Raw genomic sequence first — 20,193 nt, forward strand, 5'->3', positions numbered from 1 at the left:
CTCCATTGTACTTATTTTCCACAATTCTAATCAATGATTTACACAGTAATGACAACAAAAACATGTATAAACATGAAACATTAATTATTTATGTTTATTTGCTGAAAAATAAAAGTCAGGAGGGCTACAGTTGTTTTGGTGGCCCAAAAAAAATAAAATCAATTTTTTTCAATAAATCCTTTTGAGAGAACACGTTTTTGAAATTTCTGAACACTTAATAAAAAACATGTAACATTTTCAGCCTAAAACTGATAGTTTTATCAATAGTCTCTGTGATTGTCTGCTCATTTATTATGTAGGTGGGAGGCTACAGAGTGGCCTAACTTGCAGTCACCGAGCGGTGCAAGACACGTTTACATTAGAGATACAACATCTAATCCTGGTACAAACCAACAAAACCTGAAGCCCTAAAAACAATTTCGGTACAAAGTAACAAATACTGAAACATAAAAGCAAATCCGGATGCAAATAATCAAATACCAAATCACAAAAAGCAATCCCGGAACAAATTGTCAAATCCAAAAAAAAAAAAAACAAAAGTGGAAAAAAACGGCTTCTAACGAAAAGAGAACATCCTGAATCTCGGAAGTGACGTCATTTAAAACTAATTGGGTATGATTTTTTTTAAATATATTTATTACTGAATTTTTATATGGACATTACAATTACATAAGACAGTCCGATGACGTGTAAGATAGTGATTGGTCTGGACAAATTACCGTACGATCGTAGGAGAAGAAATTGGAAGTTTCGTTTTAAACATCCAAGCTGCGACGTAGAGCGAGATAATCTTCTAATCGGGCTTTTATAATTGTTATGATTAAGTTCATGTTCAGTTATTTTATATGTCCAGCCAGTAAGTTTTTCTTGGCCGAATTGATCCGGAAGAAGGGTTGGGATTAGGTTAATACGTGCTAACAACATTTAGCCGTGGATGAATTTAAACTGGGATAACATCAGCCTTTATTTTGTCTGGAGCCGACTCGCAACACAAATTCACATGATTGTTTGCACTTTTTCTCAGGACTCCGCCCGTCCTAAATTCTGTCCTCTGTCTGCAGATACAAATCTCCCGGGAGACACGGTTCTTCTGAGTCTGGCAGCCCGCTCACACAGAACAGCTGAACGGACTGCGCTCTGAAGCCTCCTCGGTTGCGCACACCGTAACAAAGCACCCTCCCCTGCATGCAAACACAAAACCACGAGTCCGGCTGCTCTGCTCAGAAACATAAACATGGAATGTGTGCGTGCACGATTGATTAATCCGTGGGCACAGTTTAGCAATTCGTGTACACGTATTTTTAGATTTTTAATTTTTTTTAACCACTGGCACTTGGAGGGCTCAGAAGGTTTGTCTAGTGTCACAAGCACAGCCCCTGCTGTCCCAGTTGTTCCCAGCCCTGCGGTGGCCGCTCCGGATGATGTAGAATTTAGTACACTTTAGCTTAGCACAACACTCAGCTCTGGTTTTCCCCAAGCGCAAATTTGGTAAGAATACACTCATGCTATCCAGGCTGATATAGTGGAAGACCATGGCTTGATGCATGCTTTTGTTTCCCATTCCATAAACTTGGGGGGGGGGGGGGGGGGGGGGGGGGGGGGCAATAACAGGGATTTGGTTTTCACAGAAAAAGGATTTAATAATTAGAAAACTGCTCTGGCAAAAGACAAGGGACTCAAAAAAAATGCATCAAGTCAATGCCACATGAAAAAAAAAAAAAAAACCTGGTCTGAAATGTCCCAAAGAGAGGCCACAGGGGAAACCAGTAGTAATCTAATAGGGCCCACTCAAGTTGAAAAAGATAAATGTTTGAGAAAAGCTCAAATGATGATGATTTCTCAGCAGGACTGTTCTTAAAAATGATTGATTACACGATGACAAAAGACCCCAAGTTCAATGAAATAAACAAACACATACCACAAACATAAATCATTGGCCATAATGGTATTAAATAATAACTCTACCTAAATATAAATATGCCTTTCATTGAAATAAAATCATTAAAAAAATATTTTACTGAATGATCACAATGTTAAGCACTGCAACTGTATCTCCTTTTGTTTTAACATTGTGAAGCACTTTGTGAGTCGCTCTCTGAGAAAAGTGCTATATAAATAAAGATTTACTTTACTTTACTTACATATACAAGTTGCTTTTACCTAAGCAAATTTGTAGTGCTTTTATTTTGGTAACTTAAAATATAGAAAGCGAACAGTCAATAATTTATGATTTCCACAACAAAATGTTTTTCATTATAAAAAAAAAGGAATGAATGTGCCTTAACCAATTGGTTCTAAAAGTATGATTGAGGAAATAAAGGGCTGTTTATTTTCTAAATTGCTTAATGTAGCTTCTCCAGTACTTTTTAACGATTCAGGAACATGAACGGTGCTTCAAGAATAAAGGGGGGAAAAAAAACACTAATTCTTTCCAGGAACACTAAAGTGTGATGAGGCAGCATGACAGGGTGAAGGAGAGCGCTTTAATGTGGCTAAGATGCTTTATTTATATGCAGCCGCAGCCGCAGCTCTGCTTTTTCACAAGCGAAAATAAAGTGTATTTCACTGCTCATCGCCATGATGTTGAACTTTTTTCAGAGCGTTGTACACATCACTCTGATTCATCAGGTTACTGAACAAGAATCTATTGCTGTGAAGTTCTGCAGAACCATGGCCCACTTTGCCGACAGCATTTGGGCTGATGCTCCGTGCATTAGCCGCTGCACAGCTGCACTGCTTCACTGCTTCACACATTCTTATCTGAACCCGGTACAACGCACTGAAATCTGCGTTTTTACTGGTACTGGCAGCAACGTGGCACAGAGCTTTGGTTCGGTACACATCCCAAGTAAAAACTGAGTACTGCAAGTCTAATGACAACAAAACAGGCTGCTTCTCAGCGAGATCTTGTTGTTTTGGTTCGGTGTAGAGTTGTTTAAAGAGGCTCAGTGTGCTCTGTTGCCAATTACCGGTTAGAGGTTTAAGTGGAAAACAAGAGTCAGACGCTGAAGGACGCTCATAAATAATTAAATAAATATTGCCCTGACAGCATTTTGAATTTGATACAAATATTCGCAAATGAAATTTCGCGATATATCTCCGAATCGATTTTTTCCAACAGCCCAACATACCCCATGCTGTATGTTCAGAGCTACAGTAAATGAACAAAAGTGACAAAAAATAAATAAAAGACAAGACAACTCAAAAGAATAAAAAGCTAAACAGACTTTGAAATAAGTAAATAAAAAAGTTACATAAAAATAAATGAAAAGACAAAAAAAAACATTTAAAGATAAATAAACAAAAGTGAGAAAAATATTTAACAAATAAATAAGTTAAACAAATAATGCAAATTTTTTTTATCATTTTTGTCTGTCCCAAGCCTGGGTAAATGCAGACGGTAGTGTCAGGAATGGCATCCTACATAAAACCTTGAAGAAAAGTCAAGTGTATCATAGGAGACAATAGATACAGCACAGACAAGATTGATTGATAAGGTCTACAGAAAAAAAAACAGCATGGAAAATCGCACTGAAATTTCTTTTCAAAACAGCAAGACCACAAAAGATAAAACACACAGGGAGGGTCCACTGTGAACAATTTATCATGAAAGTTAACTATTTTCAAGATAAACAAAGATGTTTAAATTTAGCTTCAGTTGTTATTACTGACAAATAAAGGTCTCTCAAACCAAAATGTTGTTAAAATTAACAAATTAATTTCCATTACAATAAATTAAACATTTATGTTTTTATTCTTTTTTAAATAGTTTTTTTTCTTAATGTTTTATTGCTGTTTTATGATATCTGAGTAAAGTTCTGGTGTTCAGAATTCAGATTGCTGCAGGGAAAGGCTTTCCGCTAATATGCATTTTAATGCTCAGAGTTATTTGGTTTATTTTTGTCCATAAACACTAAAATGTTTGTCTTTGCAAATCTAAAAGAAAGAATCTCTTAAAATATCTTTTTCCAATAGAAAAAAATATAAAGTTTTTCTAGCTGTCTTGGCTCTCACATTTGCTTCTACAATCCATTCCCAGAACCATCACTAAAGAGGGAAAAGGCCTATATAGTAATTTTCTGCTTCCTTTTCTCTGAATAAGCCATAAAACTTATTAAAACAAGACAATCCTGAGTATAAATTCTGAGTGACTGCAGGTGAGTCAGAGGAGATTATTTGCTCAGCGGATGTGTTCACTATAGTGGATACTGTTAAGCTGTAACATTTACCATCTAGTTTTATAACTCATTAATGAGTCATATCACCAGAAACTTTTCCTACAGGAAAAGTTTCTACAGGAAAAGTTTCTGGCTTAATTTGCTCAAAATATTTTTTTCTGCCGTTGTGGAATATTTTCATTATACCATAATTATAAGTTGTGGCTGCACTGCTGGTGTATTCATCAGGATACTTTTGCAAAGAAGATCTTTGATTTTTTGACAATTATCCTCATATTCCAGTAAAACCTGGAGCTCCACATTATAAAATTTAAAAAATCCACATAACAGTAATAAACCTGCAGTTACTCACCAGTCCATCACATGTACTTATGGCTGCGCTTCCCTTCACAGTGGTCTCACCCAACACTTCACCAAAGTAATGGCATCGTGAGTGTCCAGGATGGTGGATTTTGGCCCCTTTCAGCCCACCATACCTCCTCTCTGTCAGGAAGCCAGGAGCCAACAGGTTTGTATTCAGGCTGAGGTTCAGCTGCAAGCCATGGCCGCCAAGGGAAAACTGGTAGAAGACCTGATCCAGGTCTTCTGGATCCTCAGAGGCTCCCCTGCGCTGCACACGACGAGCATGATGAGGCAGGAAGTGGGACAGGAAGTGACCTTCGGCATCCACTCTGGTGGGGTGGACAACTTCATAGTGAGGTAGGCTCTGGAGAAATCTGTCTGTGAAAGTGGAGGTGAAAAGCAAAATAACTTTATGGATGATTTCATCTTGTAGGAGTTAATAAAGAATAAAATTCAAAGCAAATCAAACCAGAACCACGTGGCAGTTTTTCAGTCATTTATGCTCATTACAACTGAAGTTTCTCTTGCAGGCTTCAAACTGCGCGTATAGGAGAAGATGTCTTCAAAATGTAAGATAAGCATTATGCATATACCAAAATAAAACATGTAGTCTTGCTGAATTCAAGTAAAATGTTTTTTTCCCCAAACCTTTTTTGTTTTGTGTGATTAAAAAAAAAAAAAATTAACAAAAAGAGTACAAGAAAGAACTGTCAATAAAAAAAAGAAGTTGCATAAGACTTACTTATACCATCTAATTCTTTTTCAGGTTTTTTATTTTTATTTGACCCATATAGAGAGATTAATTGATGTAAAATAAACACAAGAAACCTCTCAGTACATACAGTATGATACTGTAACATAACTTTCTAATCTAGTTCCAGCTTATTAGAAATCAATCTTTACTGCTCATTTTTAATCTGTTTTAATTGTCAACTAGTACATATAAAGTTTTGAGATGAGCGGCTGGATGGCTCAGTTAGCTGGGTGTAGAACTGGGAGTAGAACCAAGGTTTGTTCCCTAGGGGGCGCGATGAGCTTCATCTAGTGGGGGTGGGGGGGGGTCCTTAGGCAAGACCCTACATTCTATTGCCTAACTATGTAGCCACAAGGGGGTCCAAGTCTGAGTCCCTGTGCTGGTCCCCAGCCCAAGTAAACGATTGTGTCAGGAAGGGCATCCGGTGTAAAAATCTCTGCAAAGACCACCTGTGAGAATTAGCTAAAGCCAGCCGCACAGTTTAGAGCCAGACACCAGCTTGGATGAGTATTTGTCTGTAAGTGGATGCATCAGGATGGAGCAGAACAAGCTTGTGGCCCTCCAACTGCAGCACCTATGTTACTGCTACAGGCTTTTTCCAAAACCGTTTCTTTGTCTGCACCGGATTCACAATGATTTAAACAAAAAAAAACCTCAGAAATTTAGTTTTAAGCTTAATTTTCTTTATTTATGTCCTCCATCATGAGAACAATGGCACAAGGACAGAATAAAAACCCTGAAAACATAATTTTCATCAAAGTGGGTAAAAGAATTGCTAGAAGAGAGATTGAACCTTTTCCTGACAACAGCCCTTTATATTTTGGCAAAGCAATTGACTTTTTGGGCCTTATTTTGAAATTTGTTTTTTCAGAGTCACACTTGTAGTTGCTGCTTTTAAATATTTGAAGCTTCTGTGGGCATTGCACCATCTAACCACTGTTGAACTTACTGGCACACCCACTGTTAAAAGACTGATGACTCTTAATTATGCTCTTGTTTTTCTGTTTCCAAATTATTTTGACTTATTTTACTTATTATTACTTATTATTTCATTATTTTACACAGTTTAAACAATCCCAGTGTTCCAAATGAGTCCCTTTTTAAAAAAAAATATTGTAAAAGGTTAGTGATAATGACAATACTGCTCATGTGTCAATCTAAATAGGTAAGTAGAATTTATCTTTATTTTTCATAATGTGGGCTTTTCAGAGAGAAAGAATGTAATTAGCTCAGATACAATATTATGTCTGAACTGGAAAGAAAAGATGATGCATCTGGCGTAGATTTATCATGATAAATGTTTTTTCAAAGACTGACAGAGTCTTTGAGACTGTAACCTTACTTTACAAACAGCAAGCTGTATTGTGGCATTTGAAAGAAAGAAAAACTCGGAAATTTTTCAATTTCGACTAACAGAAATAAAAGGCTTAGCAGGAAGAACATTAAATAATAATTATGAAACAGGGCTTACCGATAAATAGAAAACTGAATGGACGCTCAAATGAGCTAAATTATTTCTGTGAATCCAATAAACTTACTACAGCAACATGAGGATTGATACAAGCAGAGTCCTTTACTGAGCCAAAAATACTTGAAACAAAGTAATTAGAATTAATATAAACAGTTAGAGTGGATTACCGCCAGATTTTATGAGTGACACAATGATTAAAAAATACTGCATTCATCTCTGAAGGGAAATCCAGTTACTCCATGGATTATGTTAATAATAATAATAATCATAATAAGAATAATCATTTTTAGTTATAAGGCACCAAGGTCACCAAACAAGGATAAAAGCACACATTTAAAAGCACTGGAAATACATTTTAAAAGTTTAAAAAGACAAGTGTAGGGCTGCAGCTATCGATTATTTTGTAATCGATTAGTCTAGCACTTAATCGATCGATTAATCGAGTAATCGGATAAAACGATTTGTGTGTGTTTTTGAACAACCAAAACAAATCTTGCATAACAAAAATGATGTGGTTGTAAAATGAACAAGCATTTGATTTTAAAGATGGGCTCTGATGCAAATGTTACTTTTGGTGTTTTTAAGTTGGTCTTGAGAAGTGGCGGAGCTAGAACATTTTGTATTGGGGGGGGGGGGGGGGGGCAGAAGACTTTGAAAGGGTGGCACAACACCAAAGTGGAAGGCCATTAAAAATAAAAGAATCAGAAAAACATATTTGATCATTATCATTGTTTATATTTCGTGTAAAAATAATGCTTTTGTTATTTTTGCAATGCTTAAAGAAGCCTCGCGGTCCGCCGAAAGGCGAGCTACCGCCTGTCCCAGCCCCTGCCCCTCGGCGCCCCCTCCGCGGCCCGCGCTGGTCGCCGCGGAGGGGGCGTGGAGCGGCTGACGCCGCCCCTCGCTCGCTGCCGGCGGCACGCGCGTGTATGCCCGCTCTATTTTGCAGTACAGACACTGCACCTTGTTCTCTTCTTTATTAAGTGTGTAATGATCCCACACTTTAGACAATTTCTGCCATTTATTTATAGATCTATTCTCCGCCATCGCGCCAACTAAATTCAAAAGGTCCGTGTGAATAAACGGTCCGTGTGACACAATCAAATCCCTGCGCCGCGCGTATAGTGCGCGTCATAGGAATTTAACGAGGCTTCGAGGCAGAGTTTTTGCCTCGAGGAATTTTTGTAATCGAGTAACTCGAGTAACTCGAGGAATCGTTTCAGCCCTAGACAAGTGCATTACTATAAGGAAGAGTAGGCTAGTCTGAAAAGGGGATCTTAGGCTGAAGATGAAGTGAAGGAGTGAGTCTACAATCCGGAGATGGTGAGTCCAGAGGAGGATAATAAATTGAAAGGAGGAGCAGGGCTTGAGGTAGCAGGTAGGAGTGGCGACAACAAGTAGATGGGTAATCATTGCAGCGAGTAGCATGGAACATAGTTGTTGCATGTGGAAATGGTTTTCTGTTAAGTGACATTGGTATGTATTTTGATTATCAGGGGGTACAATGAGCTTCATCCAGTGTGGGTCCTTAGGCAAGACCCTTTCCACTGCTGCCTAACTACGTATCCCCAACCCAGATATAATACAGGGTTGTGTCAAGAAGAGCATCCGGTGCAAAAATATCTGCCAAACCACCTGTGTGAATCAGTGAAAGCTGATTCACTGTGGTGACCCCTGATTGAAAGGTCGAAAGGTGAACGACAGTGGCTTGTATCATCAGTAGATAATAGAGATGTTCAACACTACTTTTTGTAGCATTTTGTAGCAGTTAACATAAAAGGGTTCCATCCGATTGGTCGATGATGTAAAGAAGTCCCTCCGATTGGTCAAATGCATAAAGGGATTCATTTGATTTGTTAAATACTTCAAGCTGCCTTAAGATTGTTTTTGCACATTTAAGGTAACCATTTACTGCAGTTTTCGCAGACTTTTGCAATATGTGTATTGCACAGCTTGTGATCGCAATAACAATAAAGTTGTGATTTATTGTGCAGGCCTACCTATAATAGTCTTGAATATTAGGCTGCCTCCTTTCCTAAACATCAGCTGTCCAGTTCATCTGTCTTGACAACTGTCTTGGACGGTGTAAGGCATTCAGTTAGTTGATTACTTTTGGATTTTTTCATCCCGCTGTCCATATTAAGTGGAAGGGTTTTGATGTTTAAGCATGGGGATGGACTTTGATAGTTCAGTCTTTTCCAGCTATCTTTATTTGTTTTTATCAGTTAGCTCCCCAATACATAGTTAGCATCAGGGAAGGGCCGATTGACGGTTGACACAGCTGGGTTGGTTAAGTCACTGCTTTTTTGTTTTGTTTTGGCCAATGAACGCTGTTCCCAAACTTGTTTGTTATCCTATTCTTTCCATATGTTGTAGTCTTTTTTATGTTACCCCAGACCTCACTGAGTGGTGCACTTCATGGGCCGTAGCACATCTGGGGGCTTGTCTGGGATTTTTTCTCACTTTTTCCAGTGGCTTTTTTCTCTTTTGCCCCAGCGTCTTATGTAGCAAGAGTGCACTCAATTGTGTCAATACTTTGCACACATTTTCTTTCATTTTCTTACGGAATCAAGGCCTTTTTTACCTCTCCTTCTCTGTTCACTTATTGAGGTGAGTGTTGAGTTTGAGTATGTGACGGCCTTCTTGTTCTTCCAGTTTCTTTCTATTCCATTTGTTTTTCTGATCAGCTGATTGAAAGGCTGTCACCCAGATAGCTGATTGTCAGGAGAAGCTGATTTAGATAAAAGAAGAAGAAGCTTCACTGTGAGGGAGAAAGCTGCTGTTGTCTAGCTAAACAAATACATTTGTAAACCTCAACCACTGGACCTTAGATTCCTCAGTGTAAAGGTATGTATTGGCAGGAGTATGGCAATGTGATACATATCATAAAAAGTACAGTTTATTTCCAACATTGCTAACGTAGCTACTCCAGCACTTTTAAACAGTTCAGGAGCATGAACGGTGCTTGAATGGGTGCTTCAAAAACAAGATAAAAAAACGCCAATCTTACAGAAACAGTGTGATGAGGGAAGGAGAAGGGGTTACTTTAATTTGTCTAAGATGGTTTATTTAAATGACAGTCTGTACTGCAGCACCGTTCCCTCACACGTGGAAATAAAAACGTATTACACCGCTGATCGCCACAACAACTGTCTTTTTTAGACCAATGTACACATCACTCTGATCCATCAGGTTGCTGAACTAGAATCTATTACTTTGAGGTTCCGCAGAACATTAGTCCACACCGCTGACAGCCTTTTGATTGAGACTCCGTGCATGACTGCACAGCTGCTCTGCTTCACTCATTCGTATCTGAGCCCACTACAAATTACAGCAATCCGTGTTTTTATATGATACTGGCAGCAGCATGGCACAGAGTTTCAGTTCGGTACCCATCCCAAGTAAAAACTAAGTGGTACATGTCTCACAACAACAAAATCTGCGAGGCTGACTGAATATTTAGCATTTAACACGAGCTGGTTCAATAGATCGTGTTGTTCTGGTGCGTTGTCGAGCTGCTCACAGAGGCTGAGGGTGTGTCTGAATTCCAACCCTAACCCCTAGTGCACTGTATAGTGCATTTGCCATTTTGTAGTGCTGTCCAAATCTACAATTCCAAAATCGAGTGCCCTGGTAATTTCCCAGGAGTCTCTGCGAAAAACCAGTGTGCATCAATGCTCACTCGTTTGGGCGACTTTAGACCGCAATGCATTGCGTTGGAACATTTTTTACCCAAAAAATGTATTTTAATGTATTTTTTTGATAAACTATCAACACTTTTTATCTCCAGAAGACAGTGGTCTCAAATAATAATCGCAAAAAACTCATTTTAATTAGATTTGAACTTTGTGAAATTGATGACGTCCTATCCGCTGTTGAAAAAAAAAAAGAAAGTAGCGAGCATGGTGTCCGAATTGCTTTTAAAATTCACGGCACTACATAATGCCTCATTATATAGTTTTTTAGTAGTTAGGGGTTAGGGTGAGAATTCGGACACAACTTTAGTGTGCTGTGTTACTAACCAGCGGTCGGAGCCTTAGGTGGAAAACAAGAGTAAATAAATTATCGTCTTGACAGCATTTTTAATTGATACAAGTATCACCAAATGAAATATCGTGATATGTCACCAAATCAATTTTTCCCTACACCCCTATATCAGTATCCCTGTGTTTGGCTACTTTGTTGCGACCGATCCCGCTGTGTGCAGTGGACTTGGGTTTGTAACAGAGCAGCAATAACTTTTTCTTTGCTTTCTAATAATGTCTCCAAAGTACATCTCTGACATGTTAGTGCCATATGAACCATCTCGTGCTCTGAGGACCTCAGGGGCCGGCCTCCTGATGATTCCCAGAGTCAGAACTAAACAAGGGGAATCAGCGTTTCAATATTCTGCAGCTAAAATCTGGAACAGCCTCCCTGAAGTCGTAAGACAGGCCTCTTCGGTGTTCATGTTCAAATCTAGACTGAAAACATTCCTGTTTAGCCGTGTATATGACTGAAAGGTCCTATCTGCACTTTTCTTTCATTTCCTTCCTTTCTTTTTAAATCAATTTTCACATTTTTCTTCCTTTTCTTTTAAAGTAAATTTTACATTGATTATTTCTATGATGTATTGTGATTTTAATGCATTTTTCTGTTTTGTGAAGCACCTTGAATTACTTTGTGTACGAATTGTACTATACAAATAAACTTGCCTTGCCTTGCCTAATACTTTTATTTGCCTTTACTTTTACATGGATTGTCCTTGAAGACTTTGCTTACAGTTGAAAAATCAACTGTTTATGCATTAAAGAAAAGGAACTTACACAACATTGAAGTCTGCAAGATGGAGAAAGAACTAAGGGACAACTTCAATTAAAAGCACTTGATTCACAGCACACTCTTCTTTTCCTTTCTGTGCTTCTTTTCACTCTGCATTAGTTGTAAATACGTGGGTTAGATAACTTTCTATCCTTTTTAGAGCAAGCTGCTGACATGTTGAAGTGGCGTACAAGTGTCTGTCCGCTGCCGCTTCAGTGTTCAAGGTGTGTCAAGGTGAAGGTTGCGGTGTCTGGTGCTTGCAAACTCACACCTGAAGTTTACAGGCAGACGTTTTTCTGCCTCAAGAAAAAGGCAAATCAGACTTAAGTGGAGCTTGAACACAGAAGAAAGATTCCTTTCACTCACTGGTTTCAGTAGGATGTTACTTCAGGAGTTGTGCTATTCTCGAAATTGAAGTACTGTCTATCTGAGTGGGCCTGAAATCATCTGACGCCACTATCCAGGCAGAAGAGCATATTCTGACACATAAAAGCAGGGTGAGACTCCATCCTTCCCCACCAGAGTATGGTCCCGGCAAATCTGACTGACCTGTTTCTAAAGGCAAAACATGCTTTGGTAAGGACAATAACAAACATAAACAGACACCCCCCATCTCCAAAGTTTACTCCAAGTGGCTAATTTTTCTTCTTCTTTTTCAGGTAATATGCAGTTTGACAGTCAGTTAACTCTTTACTTTTTTTTCTTTTGGCCTACTTTTGTTTTGGTTGAACCTATATATACATCTTACATATGAGCTTCCCTTCATTTGCATTTCTGAGTATTTCTTTACTCAAATCGTGTTGGATGAGGATGAGATAAAAACACACCGTTTGAAAAAGCTCAGGTCTGTGATGCAGCAGCTGCCATAGCCGGGTCCGAGTCTCCCTTCTCCGGTGCAATTTGGAAGCATTCACTTGCAGACAAATAGCTCCACCAACGTCTTTGTTTTCACCGTCCCACCTGGAATCTGTCTCAAAACTGTACGGCTGGATAGCTCTGATATTGTTTGCAATTTCTTTGCTACGCTAATGTTAACTAGAGCTTGTGATATGCTATCAGCTAAGGGGAGAGCTAAGGCTGATGAGAATTTAGCATAGCTAACTTCTGCGCCAGCAGCCCCCCCCCCCAAAATACGTCTTAAAAAAACAACATAGGCTTTTTGATTTGGGCTAAAAACTGCATAATCACAATAAAAAGACGACTGGGAACATGTTTACAATAGGAAAAATTGTAGTTGGAGTGGGACTTTAAAGACCCACTCTGATCATCTTTTGATGTATTGTAAAAGCATTCCCAGCGGTCTTTTATATACGATTAGGCCGTTTATAGGCAAGTCCAAATAGTATGACTGAGTAATCGCTGTTTATTTTGTTTACGGAAGTCTATGAGATTTTGCCTTCTTGGAACCAGTGGGTGCTTCTTATCTGGAACGTGAGGGGAAAGGGGTCACTCAGTCCAGTTCTCATATACAGTCAATGAGGAACCCTGACTTATATTCAGGTGGCTAAAGTAAGCAAATGTTTAGTTAGGTAGCACCTCTCTCAGGTTAAAAAATAGAAAAGTACTTCAGAATAGAATGAAAGAAAAAAATCAATCAGAAACTGGAAATAAAAAACGATCATCACATTCATAGGGTGTGTCTACAAAGAAATGTCTGCAAAACAGCAAACAAAATATGATATGATGCAAGGATAAAATGTTCCTGAGAATATAGTCAGTGTTGTATTGGGTCTGATAGAGCAATGATGTGGTAAAATAGATTTAAAAAAGCTTTGATAACTCCTATCAAGTAAAAAAAGAAACAAAGAAATGAACAGTCTTGGTGAGTGGCTGTTGGAAAAGTTAGAAAATAACTGCTTGAAACTCACTAAATTGTAAGAAAATACAGAATTAACAAACACATTATTACTTAAAGTCACTCTTAATTTCTATTGCATAACTGCCTTAATCACGTAATGAAAAAATGAATAAAATGTTCTTAAGGCTTGTATGTGTTGCATGACAACTCCATATTATTTCACAGACTATTATTTTACATATTCCTAAAATAAAATTTAACTTTTTTTTATCTGAAAAACAAAATTCAGCATCCCTTCTTGAAGGGATGCTCAATTCCATTTCTTTATTGGATGAACTCCACAAGTTGCATGATTCAGATGATATCTGAAGTTCATAAATGGGAGCCAGTTTAGCTCGTGCTGGTTTGCGGCGCCTTCCGTCCGTGAAACCCGGGTTCAACTCCGGGCTGCACCCTGTTCCCTTCTCTACCTCTGCCGGTTCCAAGCCCAGTATGAGAAGGTTGCGTCAGGAAGGGCATCCGGCGTAAAACATTGCCAAATGCGACTTGTTCGCTGTGGCAACCCCTGATGGGAGAAGCCGAAAGTGGAAGAAGATCTGAAGTTCATAAAGATTAAGCTTCTCGTCAAGCTGTTAGTTTATATTGAAGCGATTCTGTACCATAATTAAAAATGAAAGACAAAACCAGAAATGCTTTTTCATTTTCTAAATTAAGCTGCATTTTTTGACTCAAAATTGAAATGAAAAAGCAATTCGACAAAATGCTTTTTCATTTTCTTCTTCAACACTGCTTATGCTGTCACTTAATTAAAATGATAAAGAAAATGGTATTTCTCCTGATGATTGTACACAGCTTCTCAGGACTATGTAGCAGCATTTCCGCCTTCTGCGGTCCTCCTTTGGACGCACCATGGTTCGTCGAAACTTTCCCCCGGATGACTAGCTTTATCTTCGGACCGGCAGCCAAATCGCCGAAGGCGGAAGTGCTGCTAGTGCTACACAGACCTGAGAAACTAAACCATTACCGTATTTTCCGGACTATAAGTCGCCCTTTTTTTCATAGTTTGGCAAGGGGTGCGACTTATACTCCGCAGCGACTTGTATAAGAAATAAATTGAAATAAATACATTGTTAACCCTCCTGTTATGTTCATTTGTGAGGAACAGAGATGATGTTCCTGGGTCAATTTGATGTATGAGGTACGTTAAGTGTTAAGAGTATTTTAAGTGACAAACTTTTTTTACAGTACGATCATGAAGGCCAACATAATATTCTATTTTCCAATGATTTCTTAGATTCAGAAATGCAATAAAAATGACTACATTCTACAAATACAGGATGAAAACACAGTATTAGTTGGCCAATGATGCTTCATGAAAGGAATAAATAAATAAGTATGAGAAAGAATTACTGTGAAATTATGAGATAAATAGTCTGCAGTGATTGTGTCATATGAGGTTGTGCAAGTTATTTGTTCTTGGTCTCAGATTTTGTCAAATAAATTTCCCGTCAAAATGAAACTTATAGTCCAGTGCGACTTATCTGTTTTTTCTACTTTATAATGCCTTTTTTGACTGGTGCGACTTATACTCTGGAGCGACTTACAGTCCGGAAAATACGGTATATGAATTTTTTGTTTCCAGTGGTGTCCAGACAAAATAAAGGCTGATGTAATTCCCACATATTTACATCCAAGATAGCAACACAGTAATAAAAGGACAGATCCATGGCTGTGTTGCTCCAAAAGATGCGTGTTGGTGCAACCAGCAAACGTTTAGCATGGCAAAATTTGCTGGAGCTGTTGATGGGGCTCCAGCTGTCGTCGAACAGCAAAATCAGCGCCACGTTGCAGGAGACTATCTTCCAAATGTGCTGTTATTGCTATTGTGATTAATATTAACGGTCTGCTCGCTCATAATGTTTTAAATCTGTACGGTCAGCAACATGTGGGAATGCCAGTTTCTTTCTCCATGCAATGACAAAGACGAGAAATAAAATAAGCTCAATTCTGTTAGTTATTCAAGTGACAAGAAAAAAAAAAGTCTTATCAGAAGAAAGGCTGTGCTTGAGTGCTTTTCTATTTTTGGGTTCTTAGGAGTCTAAAATTAAACTTTGAAACTGCTGCACAAACCTTTGTCAAGTGAAATTGTTGCAGCTTTCAGACTTCCTTCCCTCAGCACGGCATTGTTATCTGAAATGCCTGATAGTTCACCTGAAGGGCATGCTGTCAGTTTGCTGGGGATGAGAAGGAGCGCATCCAGACATCTGAATGGATCTCCGAACTAGGATGGGCTTTGACTTTTAACACTAATGGGGTGGGTGAAAGCATAGGGCACAGAGGCATGGGGCTGCTTCCTTCCATATTAGAAAGGTTTCTATCTCCAGCAGGAGGATGTTAACCAGCTCCATTTAAAGCATATTAATAGCAATAATACATCCTGCAAATTCCCAAAGTGCTGCTCTGCTGGTTCTGGGTTCTTGCCTCAGGGATGAGGCCGAAGGTCGCAGTTAAGCAGAGCACTACTGGGCTGCTGTGATTGAGGGAAGGGGAATGATGAACCAATACTCCACGATTGTTTCTAAGCAGCAGGGTTTACCCAGCTTTGTGGTCAGGCAGAAGCTTGGTAAACATCGGTCACAGCTGGCATCTCAAAACAAATCATTGAGCTCAGTTACATGCAGTGAGGGAAACGAGCACTACAGGAAGTGTGCTACAAGGACTTATGCATTTGTGCGTCTGGCTCACAAACCTGGTTCGTGCGGCGCTCCGCTGCTTCCCACGACCATCACGAGCGTAAAGAAGACGTGGAGCCCAGACGCTCTCTGTCCAGAGGCGCTAAGCCCGCGATCCAAACGCGTCATGTTGTCAGGATGGGAGCATTTATATAATCAGCAAGCTCTGGTGTCTCAGTCTGTCACTGCGCCGGCTTTCACTTCATGAAATCCTGCTCGCTTTGTTGCGCCTTGCGCTCCTCAGACTGCGGCGCTCCTCAGAAATGCCTCCAGATCTGACCTCATCAAACTTTCACTCCTCGGGATGTTTTGCTGCATTTTCCTACATCTGCAAATGTGTTAGTGTTTGCCTGTGAGCGGCGGGTCCCCCTGTTCGCCATCAGTGTCCTCCCGACAACCAGTGACAGCTTGAAAGTTTCCTTTGCAAACTTTTTACAGGACCACCCCCACTTTATGGGAGGACTGAAGACAATAGGCTGGCTTTGACTGGGAGCTGGAGACTTAAAGGGGAAGGGACTCCAAGAAATGGGAAAGACGGCTGTGATCCACAGGGCGGTTACTCCTCCAACTGGGGTCTTTCGAGTTTCCTCTGGGTCACATGAGGATCCGTTGGGAGGCTGTTGCCTTCACTTGGTGTCGGATGAATGAGCGCAGATTAGAATAATTGGTTTTAAGATTTGATACATTGCCACTTGATATTTTCCAGTGCGGATACCTGAAGAGAGGTTGCATAAAATGTGTGAAAGACACTGGAATAAAAAGAAAATAAGATCACACTGCAGTGGTGTTCCCTAAATGTTTACAGCAAAGAAATTGTTTGAATTCAAGTTACAAATACATAAGAAAAAAACTGAAAAATATAAAATAATTACAAAAATAGGGTAATTCTTAATAATAACTTAAAGAAATTGCGCTTTTGTTTTAAATTAACTTTTGCATTCCTCTTTTGTAATCTGGTTAAGTTTAGCGCCCCCTCTTCTGGAGGAATGAGGGCATAATTGACATTAATTGATGCACAAAATGCTGTTTACAAATCGGATCAGAAATGTAACTGTCAGTTGCAGAAACATTGTGGCGCAGAGAGATGAGTGAAATTCAGGAGGAAAACACAAACAATAATTGAGCAAAGCTGTTCGAAAAAAATAAATAAATTGAAAAGCTCAAGTTTGAACCTGCCCAAAAGAACGCCTTCTGTAACGGATCTTTTACGCACAGCCATGACGCGCTGCTTTTTCTTCCTCTGGAAAAAAAACTGGAATATAGAAAAAAATAATCTGTGAATCTTTTCATTAAAACGTGAAGTTTCATGATTCTTGTGACGATCATGTGAATATTTATCTCTTTTGTTCCTCGACCAATAGTGGCTCAGCAGAGAAGCGACACACCTGTATAAAAGCAGATTCCAGGTCAGCTGCCATTCAGATGCGCGCGGAACATGACACGGTGCTGAGCGCGGAGGAGACAGAAGCTGAGGAGCTCTCACATGGGGCGTATCCTCATCTGCCTGAGGTGCCATCCCCAAAATGGATGAAGTATTCAATCAAAGTGGAGCTCCGAACCGAAGTTTACCCGACGATGACAAGTTTACTTTTGAGGACATCGATGTGAGCGCGGACGGGTCCCCCATCCTCAGGATCTTCATCTCCGTTGTTTATTCTGTTGTTTGCGCGGTGGGTTTGGTGGGGAACCTGCTCGTTTTTTACCTCATGAGGCTGAGACAGGGTCGAAAGAGGTCCACTATCAATGTTTTCATCATCAACCTGGCAGTGACTGACTTCCAGTTCGTGCTTACGCTGCCCTTCTGGGCCGTGGACACAGCACTTGACTTTAGCTGGCCGTTTGGAGACGCGATGTGCAAAATTGTCCTGTCCGTCACCGTGATGAACATGTACGCCAGTGTCTTCTTCCTCACAGCCATGAGCGTGACTCGCTATATGTGTGTGGCCTCAGCCCTAAAGAAGAAGTCCCACAGAAGGTCACGGTGCGTGAAGTGGGTGTGCGCAATCCTGTGGGTGGCAGCGACCGCGGCCACTGCGCCCACGGCGATCTTCTCTACTGTGACAGAGGTCGCTGGAGAAAAACTCTGCCTCCTGAAGTTTCCAGAAGGACACGACTGGTTAGCACTTTACCACATCCAAAAAATCCTGATAGCCTTTATAATCCCAATGCTCATCGTCTCTGTGAACTATCTGATGCTCTTGCGCTTCGTTAGACGGAAGAGCATGGACACCAGCAACCCCAAACGGAGATCCAGAGTCACCAAATCTGTCGCCATCGTGGTCCTGTCTTTCTTCTGCTGCTGGATGCCAAATCATGCCATCACCTTCTGGGGCGTCTTGGTCAAATTTAACGCAGCCAACTGGGACACCTCATACTACACGGTGCACACATATGTGTTCCCGCTCACCGTGTGCCTGGCGCACACAAACAGCTGCCTGAACCCGGTGCTGTACTGCCTGATGAGACCTGAGATCAGAAAGATGCTGGGCAGGTTGTTTTGGAGAGACTCCACTCCTCTTCAGAGCAAAGGCTGTGCCACGCGTTCCGTTACGCAGGGGGAGATCCAGGGTGTTGTGCCTCTGCAGATTATGGACAACACAGAGTACAGCCTGTCCATCATAGACCGCAAAGGGTCCCAAACGACCCCGCGCAACCGCTGAATTTACAAAAGGATGTACTTTTGGTTTTTTCCTCCGATTGTTGTGTATATTAACGCTGATCTAATTAAAACCACGCTTGGTAAATGAGAAACAATCAATAGATAACAAATTTGCATTTATTAAGTCACACAAACCTATGGCTTAGTTCACACACTGTGCAGATTGTAGATATTCTTGACTTTAGAGCATTTTGGAATTATGTTGGAGATGCAGGCGCACAAGCAAGTGCGCCAAAACGCACAGTGTCATACTTTTTTTTCCTTTTGCAATTTATATTATATGATAGCCTGCTTGTGTTGTACTGATTTGCATTTTGCGTTTCAAGAGCATTGATGTTCCCCTTTAAATATGGAACATTTGGTGTGCTTCTGCCATGAAAAAATACAAAACCTGCACATCTTTATTTAAATGTGACACTGAGGATTTTTCTTCCTCTCATAAAAAAACAAACATATGAAGCAGTTTAGGATCCAGAGAGAGCAAAACCTGCAGGCATGTTGCGGCTTGGGATCAGACTGAAAACGCATAAACTCATTTTCATTGTTGTAGCACAACATCTGTGCTCTGCAAGTCAGGGGAGAGTTAATGGTGTAATGGCTGTCATGGTTTCTCCTTGGATAATCCAGGAAGCCCCACACCAGACGGCTCAGAGCTCAGCTCTCCCTGGCTGCGGCTGCTTTGGACTCCAGTCAGACTCATCTCTTTCTGTGTCTCTCCTGTTCCGCCCCACAGCCTCCTTCGGCATTTGTGCCATTTTGTTTTCCGTGTTCAGTCTTTGAAGAGCTCTACAACACACCTTTCTCTAAAGCAAACAACAGAGTCACTCTGTCAAATCCAACTGAAGCATCCTGCTGCTGTTTGGAAAACACAAAGCAAATGAAGTTTTTTTTAAGCGTGAGGAACAAACTGTAATCTCAGCATCAGTCTCTCCAGTCTGTTACTGGCTTGTTCAGATGCACAGATGTGTGACGTTTATGGATTTGACCCATAATCCACAGTTGTTTCCATGTTAAATCGCGCCGATTTAAATAAATGTAACAATACCATGTTGTTGCATCATCAAGGACTTTGTAATTGTCATGTTTAATCCTTTGCCGTGATGCTGTGGGCAGATTTATGAGCACCAACTCAATCAGGATTATCTTCACTTTTACCCACATGGTGCAATGAGACAATTTGTAAAACAGAGACATGTGTAAAATTTGTCAGAACATTTTTACAAGATGGTTTACAGTGGAATTTATCCTAGTAGTCGCACAAAATGAATCCTTTTTACACTGCAATTGACACATTTCCTTGAATGATGACAATTTTTTTTAAAACAATTTCAATCTTTAGAAATATTGTATATCTTTTAATGGAGTTTTTTTTTTGACTTAATATCTAAAAAAATAGTGAAATGGTTTTGACATGCTTTCATGATGTTACACTGTTCTTTCTTAATCTTGACTGCATTAA

At 39.9% G+C, this 20,193-nt stretch overlaps 2 protein-coding genes across 4 annotated transcripts in view; one reads left to right on the forward strand and one right to left on the reverse strand.

The window, feature by feature from the left end:
- Nucleotides 1–16,524, reverse strand: part of adamts7 (a disintegrin-like and metallopeptidase (reprolysin type) with thrombospondin type 1 motif, 7) — a 201,964-nt gene extending 185,440 nt beyond the window's left edge. For all 3 annotated transcript variants that reach the window (XM_078944241.1, XM_023952917.2, XM_078944242.1), the window contains exons 1-2: nucleotides 16,093–16,524; nucleotides 4,531–4,898 (exon numbers count right to left, since the gene is read on the reverse strand). In XM_078944241.1, coding sequence (XP_078800367.1) covers nucleotides 4,531–4,898; nucleotides 16,093–16,204 — 480 coding nt within the window. In that variant the 5' untranslated portion in view covers nucleotides 16,205–16,524. The remainder of the gene's footprint in view (nucleotides 1–4,530; nucleotides 4,899–16,092) is intronic.
- Nucleotides 16,525–17,483: 959 nt separating this feature from the next.
- rxfp3.3a2 (relaxin family peptide receptor 3.3a2) lies at nucleotides 17,484–19,798 on the forward strand. The gene has a single exon (XM_004066954.5). It carries the CDS (start codon nucleotides 17,599–17,601, stop codon nucleotides 18,733–18,735), a length of 1,137 nt encoding a protein of 378 aa, XP_004067002.1. The 5' UTR covers nucleotides 17,484–17,598; the 3' UTR covers nucleotides 18,736–19,798.
- The last annotated feature ends 395 nt before the right edge of the window (nucleotides 19,799–20,193 follow it).

This window comes from Oryzias latipes, chromosome 3 (assembly GCF_053564925.1).
Source record: "Oryzias latipes strain Hd-rR chromosome 3, Olatipes_Hd-rR_3.1".
Classification (NCBI taxonomy): domain Eukaryota; kingdom Metazoa; phylum Chordata; class Actinopteri; order Beloniformes; family Adrianichthyidae; genus Oryzias; species Oryzias latipes.

Excerpts from the sequence above, each read along its gene's own strand:
- rxfp3.3a2 (XM_004066954.5), top strand. The coding sequence starts at position 17,599 with ATGGATGAAGTATTCAATCAAAGTGGAGCTCCGAACCGAAGTTTACCC.